Consider the following 17,082-nt stretch of genomic DNA (forward strand, 5'->3'; position numbering starts at 1 on the left):
GTTAGGAGCATGTTTAACTTGGGTCATTCATCATGGACGATCTGCATATGCTTGTGTGTTTCCCTTGCTGTGCTCAGTGGAGCTCACCCCCGTGGATATCCTTATTTTTCAGATGATACTACTTCTTTTGCTACGGTTGTTTCTGTGGGAGCTTCATCCGCTCAGGACCCTCCTACCGTTCATGGAGTTGATACTCTGCTGTTTGTGGAGCACGATGTCTCGTGCTCGTGTGATGATTGTGCATTCTCCTGAAGTGCCTGATAGACCAAGCTATCTCCCCACTCTTTTGTTTATAAAACACTTTTGTATACCTATCTTTATATAGATTTTGTATCTTTTATCTTGGGTAACTGTGTGAATCCATCAGTGTAACTCAAACTTCACTTGATATATATAACTACTTTATCACTAGTTTTCTTTATTATTGTCATTATTTCTATTATTTAAATTGCTTCTGCTGCGTTTAAATTCTGTATTGTGATAATTGTTGTAAATAGGGTACTGCACTTGCGATCCTTGGGGATTGGTTGGATGTCAGAGACATCCAATCACACTTGGCCCTTATAAACCAGGCCGGGGTGTGACAGTGAACCTCACTTGATGTACGCTCATGCTCAGCCTCTAAAAGTACTGTCTCAGTTGTCTGTTGCTCTTCCAATATGGGAGGAACAAAAGAGTTTTTGTCCACCAAAGCCATTGTCCGGTTAGGACATTGAGCCATAAAATGGTTGTACCCTTTGCACGTGAAACACTGATAAGGAGCCCTAGATGCTCCTGCATTCTTGTCATAACCACGTCGAGGTGGGGAAGAAAGCTTATCTGGATTGCGCTGAGGTGGAGAATAAAGATGGACCGTTCGGGATAAAGCCATAGTAGTACGATTAGCCAGTTGTTTGTTAAAGCAGACAGACTTTTACTGAAAAGACTGAGGTCTGTAGCTATCACCGCGGGAATAAGAATCTGAAAAATTCCTCCGATTGTAGAGCCTCTTCAGACTTTCTTCCACCTGATATGCCACCTGGACAGCATCCTCCATAGTAGACAATCTACTAGCAGCTAACGCTGCACTGATCTGTGGATGTAAACCTTTGCAGAACTGTGCCACCATAACTTCCTCGTCCCACACAAACTCAGCACGAGTGGCTAGGTAGTAGAACTTGGCTACATACTCCTCAACTGCCATAGTATCCTGTCTCAATTGTGCAAATTTGAAATGGATACGCTGTTTGTAGTCGGTTGGCAAAAATCTCCGGTCTATGGCATCTCACATCTCAGCCCAAGTGGCAACTGGACCAAGGCCGCGAATACAGTTCCGTTGTTGGTGTTTGATCCACCAAACTTGAGCTGTGCCTTTCAATCTACCCTCTGCAAACAATAACTTCCGTGCCTCAATCAAGCCATACCATCTGAAAAAGGTTTCCAAACTGTGAACCCAGCCAAGATACTGCTCTGGGTTATGATCTCCAGTAAAATCAGGGACCTCAAATTTGACTGCTCTATCTGCTCCGTAGGATGGATCATACGGTGGGAGGTGTGTACCATGTGGTAGTGGTAGTGGTGGTGGTAGTGTACCATGTGATGTTGGTGGTGGTTGGTGTACCATATGGCTGAGCTTGTAACACAGAATTGGAAGAATCCCCAGAGTAAATGGGACTGTTCCCTTTAAGTATCGTTAATATTTGGTCAACAGAAACTTGTAGGGATGTAACTGTAGTGGTGAGAGTATCAACACGATCTGACAATGACTTATTAGAAGCATCGATAGTCGTCACCTTGTCAGCGAGACGAATAAACTCCTGTTTGTGGGTACTAAACTGTTGAAGAACTTCACTATTGGCTACCATGGTTGGGAAAGTAGGATTTTTTCGTCTCTGATACCAATTGACGCAGGCGGAAGGTTCAGATCTGTAATAGAGAGATCAGATCTTGTTTATAGGGAGGTTAGGGATAGGATAAAAGGACAAGATGAGGTTTCAAGATCAGAATCTGATTTTGGATGAAGAGAGAAGTAGCGTGCTGTTGGGAGGTGAACAGTCAAGTTTAAAACAGACCACGGTTTGAGGGAGTATCGTGAGAGAGAGAGGAGAAGAGATGAGATTGAGAGGGGGAGAGAAAGAAGAGAAGACGTTGGGGAGAGGGGAAGGGGAAAGACTCACCAAAAACGTGAGGGAGGGGGAGGGGACTGCTTCAACGCAGGTCTGGCCACCAAGGCTCCAACTTTTGTTTCATTCAAGAATTTGCATCTTACAAAAGGTTGAATACATGGGTATTTAAAGAAGAAAATGACTCTTGGACTTTAATAAACATTAATGACTAACACACTATTCTAAACTAATTACTCACCTAGAAGCTAACTCCCATAAAACATTAAATACTAGCCTTTAATCTCTTGGACTCCTAACCTAAGAATTTAAAGAGACACATTAATACACCTAGGAATACGAAAAGACAAAAGAAGAAAATATAAAAGACTCAATCCTACTAAATATTTCTTGAGATATCAAGGGCCAGAAGGGGCTGGTTTTAGCCAGCAGATGCACCACGCATATAGGGTGGCTGGTGCTTGGCTGGTCCACGCAAAGACTGGTTGGTGCATGTCGGTTGTGTCTAGGCCTGGGCTGCCAAATTGGGTCAGTCCGGTCTATCCAATCAATTGATCCTGCATCAATTGTGCTGCATTCTTGTTTTACATGTCGGTATGTTGGTATGGGAAACAGCAATTTCTAAGGGAGGTACTAGTTCTTAAAGATATATGCTGCCATATGTGAATGACAATGAATTTCAAGTCTCCTACTGCCTCTGTACATTTTGCACATGAGAATGGAATGGGAAATTCTATTTGAAAATCTAAGTCAAAACTGACCTCATCAGATGATGAGAAGCCATGTGCTACTGCTGTGTTCCATTATCAATTCAACAGTGGAAAATATTCAGAAAAGAGTACATATTGGATAGCCATGATATCTGATCAACTTAGCATCATATTGAAAATTTGTATGACACCCATTTCATGGTAGGTCTTCATTCCCGTTCAACTGTGCGATATGAATGATTGAGTCATGAATTTCTCACCACTATGTGTACGAAGTTTTCTCCGATACAGTATGAAAGAATTCAAAGATTAGCTGAGGTCTCCTCTCTCCTCCGTCCAAGATATCAAGTCCGAGACCATCTCCTTCTTCTCCTCCCTCTTCAATCCCCCCCCCCTCTCCCCTTCCCCCTGACCTCATCAACAAGTTTGTCCCCTCCCATTTGGCTGACTCCCTTCTTGCCATTCCTCTAATGATGAAATTTCCAAGGCTATCCTTTCCCATAAATCCAACAAGGCTCCTAGGCCTGATGGATTTAGTATAGGTTTCTTTCATAGTTGCTGGGACTCTATTAAAGGAGATCTCTTCAAAGCTATCCGTAGCTTCTTCAATAATCCAAGCCAGCTTGCCAGGTTCAATCAAACCTTCATTTGCCTCATCCCTAAAAAAGATGGAGCCTCTTCCCTGTTTGACTTCAGACCGATCTCTCTTTGCAACCTTCTCTACAAGTTCATTGCAAAGATTCTTGCCAACAGAATTCAGCTTGTCATCCCTTCCTTAGTCAGTCCTAATCAATCTGCCTTCCATCTCTGGCATAAATATTGCTGACAACATCATCCTATGCTCTGAAATTGTGAGGGGGTTTCGATCGCAAATCTCATTCGCCGGCAGCCCTTAAGAAAATTGACCTCCACAAAGCTTTTGACTCCCTCCATTGGGATTTCATCTGCGATGTGCTTTCCCAAATGGGCTTCCCCCCTACTTTCGTCTGGTGGATCTTTGCTTGTATCTCCTTCCCCTCCTTCTCAGTTCTTGTGAATGGCTCCCCCGCTGGATTCTTCTATTCCAAAGTGGGTATTCGCCAAGGTTGCCCCTTTTCTCCCTTCCTCTTCTCCCTGGCTTTGGAAGTCCTTTCTAGGAGCCTCCAAACCAAAACTGACTTTCACCTTATCTCCCCTATCCCCAAATGCAAGCACCTTAACCTCACCCACCTAGCCTTTGCTGATGACCTTATGATCTTCTCAAAGGCCTCCCACACTTCTATCTTGGCCATCATGTCTTCCCTTCACCTCTTTCAGACTCTCTCTGGTCTCCGTATTAATGTCCTCAAATCCAAAATCTTACTTTCGGGTATCCCCAAAACCGACAAAGATGCCCTCCTGCGTCTGACTGGCTTCTCCATTGGAGCCCTCCCAGTCAAATACTTGGGGTTTCCTCTTATCCCAGCTAGGCTTTCGAGTCATCACTGTACTCCCATGCTTGACAATATTCGTAAGCGGCTTCAGCTCTGCAAAGGAAAACTCCTCTCCTATGTTGGCAGGCTCGAATGCATCAAATCGGATCTCCAATCCTCTTACATCTATTGGTGTGGTATTTTTGGCATCCCCAAAGCCATCACCAAAGCTATAGAAAAGCTCTTTTGTGCTTTCCACTGGAAAGGGAAAGATACTTCCAAATTTCTCCATCCAACTAGCTGGAAGTCCATTTGCCTCCCCAAATCTGAAGGGGGTCTGGGCATTCGTCGCATTCGCGATTCCAATATTACGAGTATCCTGAAGCTCATCTGGAAAATCTCTTCTAGGCATGACTCCATCTGGGTCAACTGGGTCTATTCCCATCTCCTCAAAAATGATTCCATCTGGACTGTTCCCACCCCCTCCGACTCCTTTTGGGTCTAGCGCAAGATCCTTCTCCTTCGCCCCCTTGCCCTTATAGCCACCTCTGCTACTATTGCTGACGGTTCCGCCACCTCCCTCTGGCTTGACCCCTGGCATCCTCTCGGGGTCCTTTACAATGTCTTTGGGGCTAGGTCGATTTACTCCTCTAGCATTCTCAAATCTGCCCCCTCTCCTACATCATTTCTCATGGCTCTTGGTCCCCCCCCTGTTAGCTTTTAGAGCGGAAGAAGAAGAAGAAGAGAAGAAACTCCAAGAGAGCAGCCACGATTTTGGTTTGGTGTGTTATGTCTCAAAACAAGAGACTAACATGCTTATATTGAAAAGAATATATAATTACACACAAGCCCTTAGCCTTATACAAATGACACAAAGAATACATAAAAGAGGGGTTATGTACATATATACCCCTAATACAACTATTCTTAACACTCCCCCTCAAGCTGGGTGGTATATGTCATACATACCCAGCTTGTCTAATATAAAACTAAAGTGATGAGAGCTAAATCCTTTGGTGAAGATGTCTGCCACTTGTTCATTTGTCTTCACAAAAGGAGTACAAATAGTCTTAGATTCTATCTTCTCCTTGATAAAGTGTCTATCAACCTCAACATGCTTTGTCCGGTCATGTTGAACCGGATTGTGAGCAATACTTATGGCTGCCTTGTTATCGCAATATAGACTCATAGGTTCAGTCGTCTCAAATCCCAATTCTTGAACAAGTTTCTTCAACCATAAGATTTCACACACACCATGAGCTATGGCTCTAAACTCTACTTCAGCACTTGACCTAGCTACCACAGGTTGCGTCTTACTTCTCCAGGTGACTAAATTTCCCCAAAAAAAAGTACAGTATCCGGAGGTGGAACTTCTATCAGAAATAGACCCGGCCCAATCAGCATCTGTATATACTTCAATTCTCAAGTGACCATTCCTAGAGAAGAGAAGGCCTTTTCTAGAGCATGACTTCAAATACCTGAGGATCCTGTAAACTGCATCAAGATGTCCCATCTTGGGTGCATGCATAAACTGACTCACCACTCCAACACCGTAGGTTATGTCCGGTCGGGTGAGGGAAAGATAGATTAGCTTGCCTACTAATCTCTGATATGTTTCAGCATCCACAAGAGGTTCACCACAATCTTCCCCTAGTTTGTGGTTCTGCTCAATAGGGAAGGAGATTGGTTTGAATCCTAAGTAGCCTGTCTCTGTAAGTAGATCAAGAACAAATTCCTTTGGCAAACATTGATCCCTTGCTTCTTGAAACTTCAATCCCCAGAAAATACTTCAATGGACCGAGATCTTTGATCTCAAACTGCTGAGCCAAATAAAGCTTAAGCTTTGAGATTTCAGCTTCACTGTTTCCCATGGCCACAATGTCATCAACATAAACAATGAGAGCCATAATAGCGCTGCCCTTCCTTTGTATAAACAATGTGTGATCAGCTTGACTTTGAGTATATCCATTTTATAGGAGGGCTTGTCTAAACCTCTCAAACCAAGCCTTAGGAGATTGTTTGAGTTCATAAAGAGCCTTCCTAAGATGACACACTTTCCCATTGTCACTAAGATGCTTGAACCCAGGAGGAGAGTGCATATATACCTCTTCTTCTAAGTCACCATGTAAGAATGCATTCTTTACATCAAGCTGGTATAATGGCCAATCAAGATTTGCAGCCATTGAGAGAGAAGTACACGAATGGAGTTATACTTGGCCACCGGAGCAAAGATTTTCTGATAGTCAATGCCATACACTTGTGTATAACCCTTGGCGACAAGTCTTGCCTTATACCTCTCCACAGTACCATCAAACTTGAACTTGACTGTGAATACCCATCTGCATCCAATAGGAATTCTCCCTTTAGGGAGTTCAACAAGGTCCCAAGTGTGATTCTTCTCAAGAGCCAACATCTCTGTGTTCATTGCTTCTCTCCATTTTGGATCTGCCATAGCCTCTACTACATTCTTAGGAATAGATATGGATGAGATAGCCACAGTGAAGGCTACACCTGTAAGGGAGATAGAATCATAGGAAACAAACTTGGTAATGGGATTAGTACATGCCCGAGTTCCCTTGCGGTGAGCAATAGAAAGATCTAAGTCTGAGGATGTAAAAGTAGAGGAAGGTATACCTATCTCGATGGATGGAGGCTCAGGATGAGGAGACGAAGAAGGATTTTAGCAGGTCTTCTTTATAGGAAGCCATGAAAAAAGATTTCTCTTGTCCTTCGTATACACCAGTAGCTCCCCCTGTTCTCTGTTCACCTATGCACTAGGAGGCTCCCCCTCAACAACAGTATCCACAAAACTTTTCTTTCCCTTGTCAATCTGAAAAGGGGAAATAGGAACAACAGAGGAGAAAGGAAATGAAACAAACTCGGGAATCTCTTCACCCTCAACACCACCACCAAGAGATGAACACTGCCCCTGAAGAGGTGACTAAAAATACGGTATGGTTTCAAAGAAATGGACATCTTTGGAGAGAAGCCACCGACGAGTAGGAGGATGATAGCATTTATACCCTTTGGAGGCGGAGGAATACCCAAGAAAGACGCACTTTAGAGCCTTAGGATCCAATTTAGTGCGGGCAGATTTGCTAATATGTACATAGCAAATACAACCAAACACCCTTGGTGGAAGAGAGAAGGAAGAAGAACGTGAGGGTAAGACATCAAGAAGAACCTTGAAGTTCAAGACACTGGACGGCATATGATTAATAAGAAAGACAGCAGTGAGTAGGGCATCAGACTAAAAAGTTTTTGGAACATGCATGGTAAACCAAAGGGATCTAGCCACTTCAAGGAGATTGCCATTTTTTCTTTCAACGACCCCATTTTGTTGTGGGGTATCAACACAGGCTACTTGATGAATAATGCCATGGTCAAAAAAAAAGGTTTCCAAACCACTATACACATACTCCCCACCTTTGTCAGAACAGACAATTTGGATCCGAGTTTTAAATTGGGTATACACTAACTCATAAAAAATTTTAAATGCAACATAGACATCACTCTTGTGTTTCAACAAGTAAACCGAATTAACCCGAGAATAGTCATCAATGAAAGAAACAAAGTAGCGGAAGCCACGCAAAGAGGTAACAGGGGAATGCCCCCAAACATCTGTATGGATAAGATGAAAAAGTGAAGTAGATCTATTACCATTAAATGCATAAACTGTTTCACAACTTTTGGCAAATAGACAAGGTTCACAATGAAAAACATGAGTGACAGGAAAAGAAGTAAATAAATGTGGCAACAATTTCTTCATAACAGAAAAAGAAGGGTGCCCCAAACGACGATGCCAAAGCAAAATATCCTCCTGAGTACGTCCACCTTCTTGCCCACAAACATAGGATTGAGCTTGCACAACAGGGGAAGCACCAGTCTCCAAAACATATAAGCCGTTAGTTTCACGACCACTGCCAATCACCCTCTTTGTCACCAAATCCTGAAAAAGACAATGGGTAGGGAAGAAGGTGACAAAGCAGTTCAAAGATTTAGTCAATTGGCTAACTGAAAGAAGGTTAGTGGCAAAGTTGGGAACATGAAAGATAGACTTCAAGGGTAAAAGTGGGGTAACCTGGATATCTCCCTTACCAGAAATGGAAGAGAAGGAACCATCAGCAATTTTTACCTTATCATTCCCAGAACAAACATAATAGGAATTATACAGCTGAGCCCTACCAGTCATATGATCCGTGGCACCCGAGTCAATGACCCATGGTGTGGTGTCGGAGGAGGAAGAGGCATGTAGTGCAGTGGAAGTAGGGGTAGCAAAGGAACCATCCAGGTGGGCTACAATCCGGTAAAATGCAGCAATGTCTTCTTTGGAAAGAGAGGATGGATCAGATTCAATGACCCCAACATGAGCCTCAGGCCCCTTCTTCCGCTGTCCCTTCAGTCCCCCAGAGGAACCAGAAGTGAGCTTCCCATGGAGATCCCAACAAAAATCCTTCGTATGCCCAGATTTGCCACAATGGTCACATAAGAATCGGCCCTTCGCAGCTCCCTTATCAGTTCCCTTAGTGGAGTCCTGAGGGGTGGAAGAAACCAGAGTAGAGCGCTCAACAGTGGGAGTAGTCCCCATGGCACCCCTACGGGTCTCCTCACTCTGTAGTTATCCACACACCTCCTCTAGTGAGGGAAGACTTGGTCGACCAAGGATTTGTACCCTAAGAGGCTCAAATTCAGAATTAAGGCCGCCAAGGAGAAATAAGACCCTCTCTTTTTCAAACAACCGGTGCACCTTGACCTCATCATCAGGACACAACTGAAGATCTCTATAGTGATAATACTCTTCCCACAGGCCCACAACAAGACTATAGTAGTCAGAGATGCTTCTATCACCCTGGCGCAGGCTAACAATCTGTTGGAGAAGTTGATACACCTTTGTAGAGTCCCCAACTCGATCAAAGATACGGGCAATACTATCCCAAATGTCTTTGGCAATCTCCTTGCCCATAAACCTTCTTCCAATCTCAGGCTTCGTTGAGAAAAGAAGCCAAGCCATCACAAGAGAATTCTCAATGTCCCATTTGGAGTACCCTTGCTCGGTAGGAAGGGGGGGCCTTGATGCTACCATTTATGTACCCCATCTTCCCCCTACACTGAAGAATCACTTTCATGGATCAGGACCAATCCAAATATTTGTGGTTCTCAAGCTTGGCAATAGGAAGTTGGATATTGGGGCTCTCAAAGGAAGAAGGGGGAGATGTAGCTGTTTCCACAAGGGGCAAGGGTGTTTCGACATTTTTCTCACCCATATTTGATCTTAAATCAACCACTTAGAAGGAATAAACAACAGCACTTCAAGCAAACAGGTTTGTCTCAAAACCGTAGGCACAAAAAAAGGGCAAACAATAGCCAAAAAAAGGCTTGATACACTTGTAGATCTTCAAAAAATACTCAAATAGCAGCGGATTAAAGAGGAGTGATGCTCCTTACCCAAAAACGATGCAAATGGACCATAAAAAATGGCCAAACAAGGCTCTATTGAAGAGCTGGTGAATCTAGAACCCTAGCTGGCAGAAATCCTGGGCAGAACAGCCAAACCGAGATTCAATACGGATGAATGGGTGCTTGCAGGAGGCTTGAGAGAAGCCAAGAAGATAAAAGAGGACCCCCAAACGAAACTAGAGCACTAGGAAGCAATCCATTTGGATTCCAAACGAGAGAGAAACAAGCTAGAGAAGATGACCTAACCAGTCCTTCGAACAGCAGCAGAAAACAAGTGAATGAAACCCTTCTTCACACTCCAAACTTCCTTCGAACATTTGCAAACAGCGGATCGCTTACTACTAGGTTGGATCGGATGTCAACCTGTGGAGGCACCTTTTGTTACTATTGGACAAATTCCTTCTTTCGTTTTCTTCTTGTTCTTTGCCATAACGCCAATTCTGGGACGAGTTGGAAGAGGAATTCCTAATTCTTACACGGATGAGACTGAGCACACCTGATCGGTGAATAATTCTGACACCAATCATTTACGAGTGAGTATTACACCCAGAATTGACAAGCGGATGAGTGTTCTAGTTGGCTATGTTGATATAGCTTAGATAGGGAAAAGATACTCTACTATAGGGTAGGGCTGAACGGGGGCTTTGTTCCCAAAACTCCCCTCCGCTTCCTTCCCCTCTTTCGGCCACAAAAGAAAAAGAAAAAGATGGGCGTGAACAGCCTTAACATATGTATCAACCACCTGATCCCGACTCTTGGTACTTAACCAATACGCCGCGCCGGCTCTTCGACCAAGGAGGCATTCCTACCAGAATGCCGACTACTACGACTAATACGACTAAAGGGGGGAAGCAAAGTCTCCAACATTGAAGGCTTCGCTTGCTCACCCCTCCCTATTAATGACTCGGCCGAGATTGTCGTCCAAGCAACTAGACCAAACACATGGATTGGCGAATCAACCCAGCGTAGAAAAGCCCTAACCTAACAAGCAACTCCATGAGCGCCTCGCGCGCCCTGTAGTTTTCTTCGTTTGTGTAAGGCCTGCTTTCTCCTTATTAGTAAATGGTGCTTGCGCTCTGACGCGGCTTTTTGGCCGTATCTTGTTGCTGATCGTAGACCACCCTTTATTAAAATAAAGGCGCGACTACTCATTCTTAGGCATGCTCATCCTCGCGCCTTACCTTTGCTTCGTCACTACTATAAAGGGCTCCGTTACTGGAAGGTGGGGGTCTCTTTTTTCCGCTAATCTTGGCTTGTGTTGTTGGAGTTTCTTCGTTGGCGGAGACCTCTCTAAGTGTATGAGCGATCTTGGCGGGAAGCATTTGGACTTCCCCTCTTTAAGTTTCACAAGAGTACCTCCCTGCTCTACCGAGTGCTAGTTGCATGCTTCGCTCGTGGCTTGCGTAGTGCTTACGCACTCCACTCATGACTTCCTCGCTCTTGGTCTCTGGAGGGCAGTTCATCTTGTACTGAGTTCTTCCTTAAAGACTATCTGTCTCCTCGTCAACTCTCCCACGGCTGGATGCTGTTGTTTGACTGAGAGACTCTCGTCTCACCTCCTGTAGAGACCTCCTTCAACTTCCCAGGATTGTTCTTTCGCTTCTTCTGCACGACTTCCCTTTCAGGACTCTCTAAGATCTTTTGAAGTCATTGTGCGGAAGAAGTTTCTTGTAGCCGATTCTAGCCGCCTTCTTTTTCTCATTCTTGCGAACTGCGCAGCTTTCAATGCTGTCTCATAAACCTATTCGACTTGTACAACTTCAGAGGAGGGTTGCACTGTCGAACAACTTCCTTGGTTTGGACACATATCTTTGGGTGAACAACTCGGGCTAGATGTACTTAACAGGAAAGATTTCATACGAACCATTAAGGTAAGGAGAGGGGACTTTACACTTAGGTTTTGGAAAGTGTGAGGGCGCTTTCTTTCTTCTTAAATACATTCTTTTCTTTTCGATGAAATGATAGCTGGACTGACTATAGGACAATTGTGTTGGATTGGTGCGCAACTTCGAAGAGTAGGACAATTGTGTTGCACTGACTATAGGACAATGCTCTGATACCATGTTAGCTTTTAGAGTGGAAGAAGAAGAAGAGAAGAAACTCCAAGAGAGCAGCCATGATTTTGGTTTGGTGTGTTATGTCTCAAAACAAGAGACTAACATGCTTATATTGAAAAGAATATATAATTACACACAGGCCCTTGGCCTTATACAAATGACACAAAGAATACATAAAAGAGGGGTTATGTACATATATACGTCTGATACAACTATTCTTAACACCCCCACCATCCATACCCCCATCCTCTCCCAGATCTAGTCGTCCCTTCCCCCCCCCCCCTCCTCCCCTCCCCCCCAGCTCTTGCGGATAAGGTTATTTGGCTTCCCTCCTCCAACGGCCTCTTTAGCTTTAGATCGGCTTGGAACTTTGTTCAAAACCACGACCCCTCCATCCCTTGGCACAAATTAGTCTGGTTCAAAGGCCAAATCCCCCGCCATAGCTTCACAACCTGGAGAACCCTTAGCCTTTGCCTCCCAACCCAAGCCTTCCTCTTCCACCGAAACCTCCTTGTCTCTCCTTCTTGCATCTTCTGTTGGAATGGTTCTGAGGACATTGCCCATCTCTTCTTTGCCTGTTCCTTCACCTCCACCATCTGGAAAAAAGCCCTTTTGATCATTTGGCCTCGTTGCAGGAGACCCTTGGCCTTTGATAGAGAATGGCTCTGGTTGGACATGACCTTCTCTGGTTGCACTATCTGTGACACTGTTAGCAAGCTTGTTTTGGAACTGTTATTCACCACATCTGTATGGAGAGGAATCTTAGGAGCTGGACCTCCAACTCTCGATCTTTTGATTTGATTTGGAAAGCCATCTCTTTTGATGTTTCCTCCAAGCTCAGCTTTATCCTTCATAGGCCTATTTTTGATACCCCAAGGAACAAGCATATTGTTGTATCTTGGGGTTTAGATATTTCTTCCTTAAAGCCCCCTACCTCTTCTTAAGTGGGTTTGAGGCTTGAGGCTTTGTCTCCCCCCCTCTTTTTCTTTTCTTCACCTCCTCTCAGTATATTCCCCCCCCCCCTCTCTCTTTCCCGCCCCCTCCTGGGGTTTTGGTAATCATAGTTGTCACAGCGTCTAGGCGACCCAAGGCGCTGGAGAAGGTCCAAAATCAAAGCGACACCAATTAGGCGTCCAAGGCGCCTGCCTAGGCGACCAAGGTGGCCAAGGTGCCTGGATGCCTAAGCGTCGCCTAGGCGAAGACTAGGCGACGCCTTGATAACTATGTTGGTAATAGAATTTTTATTCACCAAATTCGCCTAGGCGATGCCTTGACAACTATGTTGGTAATAGAATTTTTATTCACCAAAAAAAAAAATCTGGACTGAATCATTTGGTACTAATCCTAACTGTAATACATAAAACAGAAGGCCATCCAATCCACTGGGAAAATAAAGACTGAACCACAGGGGACCATTCGATACTGTCAGCGCGTCAGCCATCATGTTGGGTAATGGGAATATGGGATCAGCTGGGACTGACCAAATCGCATTCAATTGATCTTTGGTGGACAAACAAAAAAATTCCCAGTTAAACAGGATGAGTCAGCATGTGAAAATTCAGAATAAGTACAATAAACAGATGAAAATATACACCTTCTATTAGGCTATTAGCTATATTTTACATTCAAAAGTAGTAAGAATAACAATAAAGCCTAGTTTTATCACATACCCATTCATCTTTAAACAGAAAGTATTCAGTCCTTTAAAAGATCAAAAGAGGCAAATTAATCAGGAAAAATGAAATAATAACCTTAATTTGAATTTAGGGAATTAATCTCTACAAGAATTAGGACAGGATTTAGGATGGAATTAGAAGTGGAGAATTGAGATAAGCATAAGATTGGAATGACTCAGAACAGTCAAAGCAACAGAAAATTCCCACATAACAGAAACAGAACCTTAGGACATAAAGAAGAATATATGTAATTTTGAAACCCGGCTCTGTTGGGCCAGATACTCAAGTTGAGTGCCTATTAGGAGTTCTTTATCATGCGGTTCTGAAAGGACCAAGTTCTGTACAACCCTAGTGGGTGCAGCAGAAGTAGATTGTGTTGCTGATTAGAAGACTTGTTTTCAGAAACAGGGACTTGAAACAACAGTAGAAAAAGGAATTTACAATGAGAAAACAACCAGAATTGATTGATACTGACTAATGTTGAACTCCAGAACAGGAGGCAAAATGGAGCAACGAATTTAAGTAGCAGAGGAATTTTTCTGACCTGTTATGTCTGATAAACAGATGTTAGAATTCAACAGTGAACTAAACTAAAACAGAAACAAAAACAGAAAAGAAGAAAAAGATAGAGCTGGGAATCAACATGGTAATCCAAGGGTTTCCACTCAAGGATGTGATTGGGTAGTCAACGACTGGAGCAGCTGGTGTATGTGCGTTACAATATGAGACTAAGGATGAGGCACATATGTGAAGGAATTGACACCAATGACAAAGATCCCATCGAACTAGCCAACATATTCGAGGAGGACTCTGATGATGATGAGGATCCCCTATTCTAGTGGGTGAGGGATCGTGGTACACCAGATATGGATGAGCCTGGAGGTAGGCCCGACTCCACCATTGCGTCCGTAACCGGTACAGATGTTGAGGATTATATGTTGCAAGAGGGGCATGCACATTCAGAGTCACCAAGACCTTTTGAGGCTACAACAGGAACTGCTTGTGATGATGATGATGGTGATGGTGATGGTGCTGGTGATGATAGTGATGGTGATGACCCTGCTAGCGGTGATGACCCTGCTGGTAGTGATGGCGGTGATGATGGTGGTGGTGGTGGCGGTGGTGGTGGTGGTTATTATGATGGTCATGTGGACATGCGCGAGCAAGACCAGCAAGATGTGGGAATGCAGGCGGACCCTGTGCGTTACACAGGTGAGTCTCAGTTTACACATGCCACACAAGATCAAGACCATGGTGGCCATACTAAAACGTACAAGAGAAGGATGGGTCGCAAACATAACTAACCTCAGCATGATGACACGAGTATGAACACCATGCTACCAAGTTTCGGAATCATGAGTATGGATACTAGTAATGAGCATCAATCGTGGCATTCATCTCAGCCTCATCATGACTATGATTATGGCCAGGAGAGCATCAGTTCTGAATATAGTGTCTATGGTCAGCTTGGCCAATCAACACACGAGTTTGACAATCAAAGCACTGGATCTAGTATTGGACCCATATTCTCAGTCCCATACATGCCTCAATATGACAGTAGCAGAAGCAGTGGATCTCACATTTAATGGCAACCGTCTCACGCCATATGGCAACAGCTATACCTTAGGATAGGGGCCTTGGTATATGTGGATAACAACTATTATATGAAAGCTGTGGAGCACTATATGCAACAGTGCAGCAACAATATGTCATGGGAAGACTATGTGGAACAAGTGGGGAATAAATACGTGATTCAATCTCATTTTATGTGATGATAGTTGTAACATTGTTAAACTTAAACAATTTGATGTAACACTTTAACATTTCTAATGCTTATTAAGTTGTTTTACTATGAAAAAAAGTAGGGTATTTTAATTGAATGTTTTGCTAGCTTTCTATTACTAAATTATGTCATTAATGTATAGAGTAGGGTATTTTAGTACGTCGTCGTCTATCACTTAGGGTCCGATGTAAAAGTCCTATTTGGACTTTGTTTTTGCAAAATCTGATAATGCAATTGTATTTAAATGGCCTAAAATAGGCTGAATACCAACTTTCAGACCCAAAATAAGTCTAAAACCCACCGAGATAGGGTTTCAAGTCGGAAAAAAAAATGCATCAACTCCCGAGATCTCGACTCGTCTCGGTTTTTGGAGGGGCCGAGATGCCTCCGAGACCCGAGTTTTTGAACCTTGGCTTTTTGTGCTACTATAACTCACTTGTGGATGGAGAGAAATTTCAGAATTTATCGCAACAAGATTTGTTCCAGGTCTGCTATAGTGGGGAATATTAAATCAGATGTAAAGGATCGCTAAGGGGGGAAAGACCATCTCACAATTATTGGCTTCTTGATAATTTGGGGGTGAATGCTTTATTGTTGGGCTAGTTTTTATTTGTTGAGTTCCCTTTAAAGTCTGTCTTATTTGGTTTGAGCTTCTTTTTTGGCTTTCTTATTGTGCATTCTCCTGTATCCCTCATTTTACTGGTTTATAAATTTGATTTACTGATTTTTTTTTAAAACAAAATCTTGATGTTATAGAGACTTGACTGTACAGAACTTCCATTAGCTTCTAAATATCCTGTCTTCATGTAACATGAATAGATTCTCAGAGCTTTCTGGGGACAGAAAGCACAAATATCCAATTACAAGAAGAACAATTCGAAAGCATCATGAACTGAAAAATTAAAATAACCAAACCAGTACAATCAAGCATAAAAATGCGCATTACGTCAACATTTATAGAAAAAAGAAAAACCAAACCTGGAAGTATTGAAAACAGGATTGCCCAGCAAGAGAGCCATTTACAGAGAACAAACACTTGAGTCCTCTATCTGCCAGGGAAAGAAGAAGCCAACGGATATAAATAAACCCACTTTTTTTATTAACTGGTGGTTGTTCAAATAAGTCAATAGCGACATCGAACTTACTTAAGCAAAACCAATAAAACGAATCTAAAATAAATACAAAATATAAGCACACACCTTGATATAGCCAGGTTGTTGATAGAGATGCCATTTCTATGAGCGATGTTCAAGTGATACTCTTACAATGCGTCTATAAGAACACATCTGCAACAAATGCCGAAGATAAATGGAGTTATTGAGTGATAAAGACAAGAATATGAACAAAACCCAAAAAAGATTCTTCTTCTCAACAAAATTGGTTAAAAATAAGGGAAATTCGAACTATAGAGACAAAGTACCGAAAAAAATGTTGCAAATTAAGTGCACAAAAACACAGTAAAAGCATAAACTTGCCAGCAATTGTAAGTTTTCCGAAATGAACCCATCGACTTGAGAATAAAATAAAGGTCGGAGTCGATAAAGGTTCCGAGGCTGAACAATTTAGAGTTTCTTAACTCAAGAAGCAATGGCTGTTCGACAGTTGCTTCTCGTTTATTGTATCAGATCGTAGTTCCTTCTTTCATAAGCTCGGAAATTGCAAGAGCGAGAGAGAATAAAGGTTTAAGAGAGAAGGACTAAGGGGGTTTAGGATGAATTAAGAGTTGCAACTTAGGGAATTGGGAGTGATGGGGGGGAGGGGGTTGTAGGCTTGCAGGTTCAGGCTTGGGAGTTTGGACTTCGGATAAAGTAGTGGCTTTCTTTGAACTGTTCCCTCCTTATTGCATGGGCGATTCTTCCCACACGAACCGTGTATAGAGCCTCCTGGAAAATTCTCTTCCTGTTGT

At 43.1% G+C, this 17,082-nt stretch overlaps 1 protein-coding gene across 1 annotated transcript in view; it reads right to left on the bottom strand.

Annotated features, from left to right (window-relative positions):
- The window catches only part of LOC122647205 (protein PLASTID TRANSCRIPTIONALLY ACTIVE 12, chloroplastic), a 75,452-nt gene extending 58,592 nt beyond the window's left edge, over positions 1 to 16,860 (bottom strand). Inside the window, exons 1-3 of the mRNA XM_043840658.1 lie at positions 16,652 to 16,860; positions 16,376 to 16,462; positions 16,155 to 16,225 (exon numbers count right to left, since the gene is read on the bottom strand). Coding sequence (XP_043696593.1) covers positions 16,155 to 16,225; positions 16,376 to 16,409 — 105 coding nt within the window. The 5' untranslated portion in view covers positions 16,410 to 16,462; positions 16,652 to 16,860. The remainder of the gene's footprint in view (positions 1 to 16,154; positions 16,226 to 16,375; positions 16,463 to 16,651) is intronic.
- Positions 16,861 to 17,082: the final 222 nt, after the last annotated feature.

Source organism: Telopea speciosissima, unplaced genomic scaffold (assembly GCF_018873765.1).
Source record: "Telopea speciosissima isolate NSW1024214 ecotype Mountain lineage unplaced genomic scaffold, Tspe_v1 Tspe_v1.0014, whole genome shotgun sequence".
In the NCBI taxonomy this organism is placed as follows: Eukaryota; Viridiplantae; Streptophyta; class Magnoliopsida; order Proteales; family Proteaceae; genus Telopea; species Telopea speciosissima.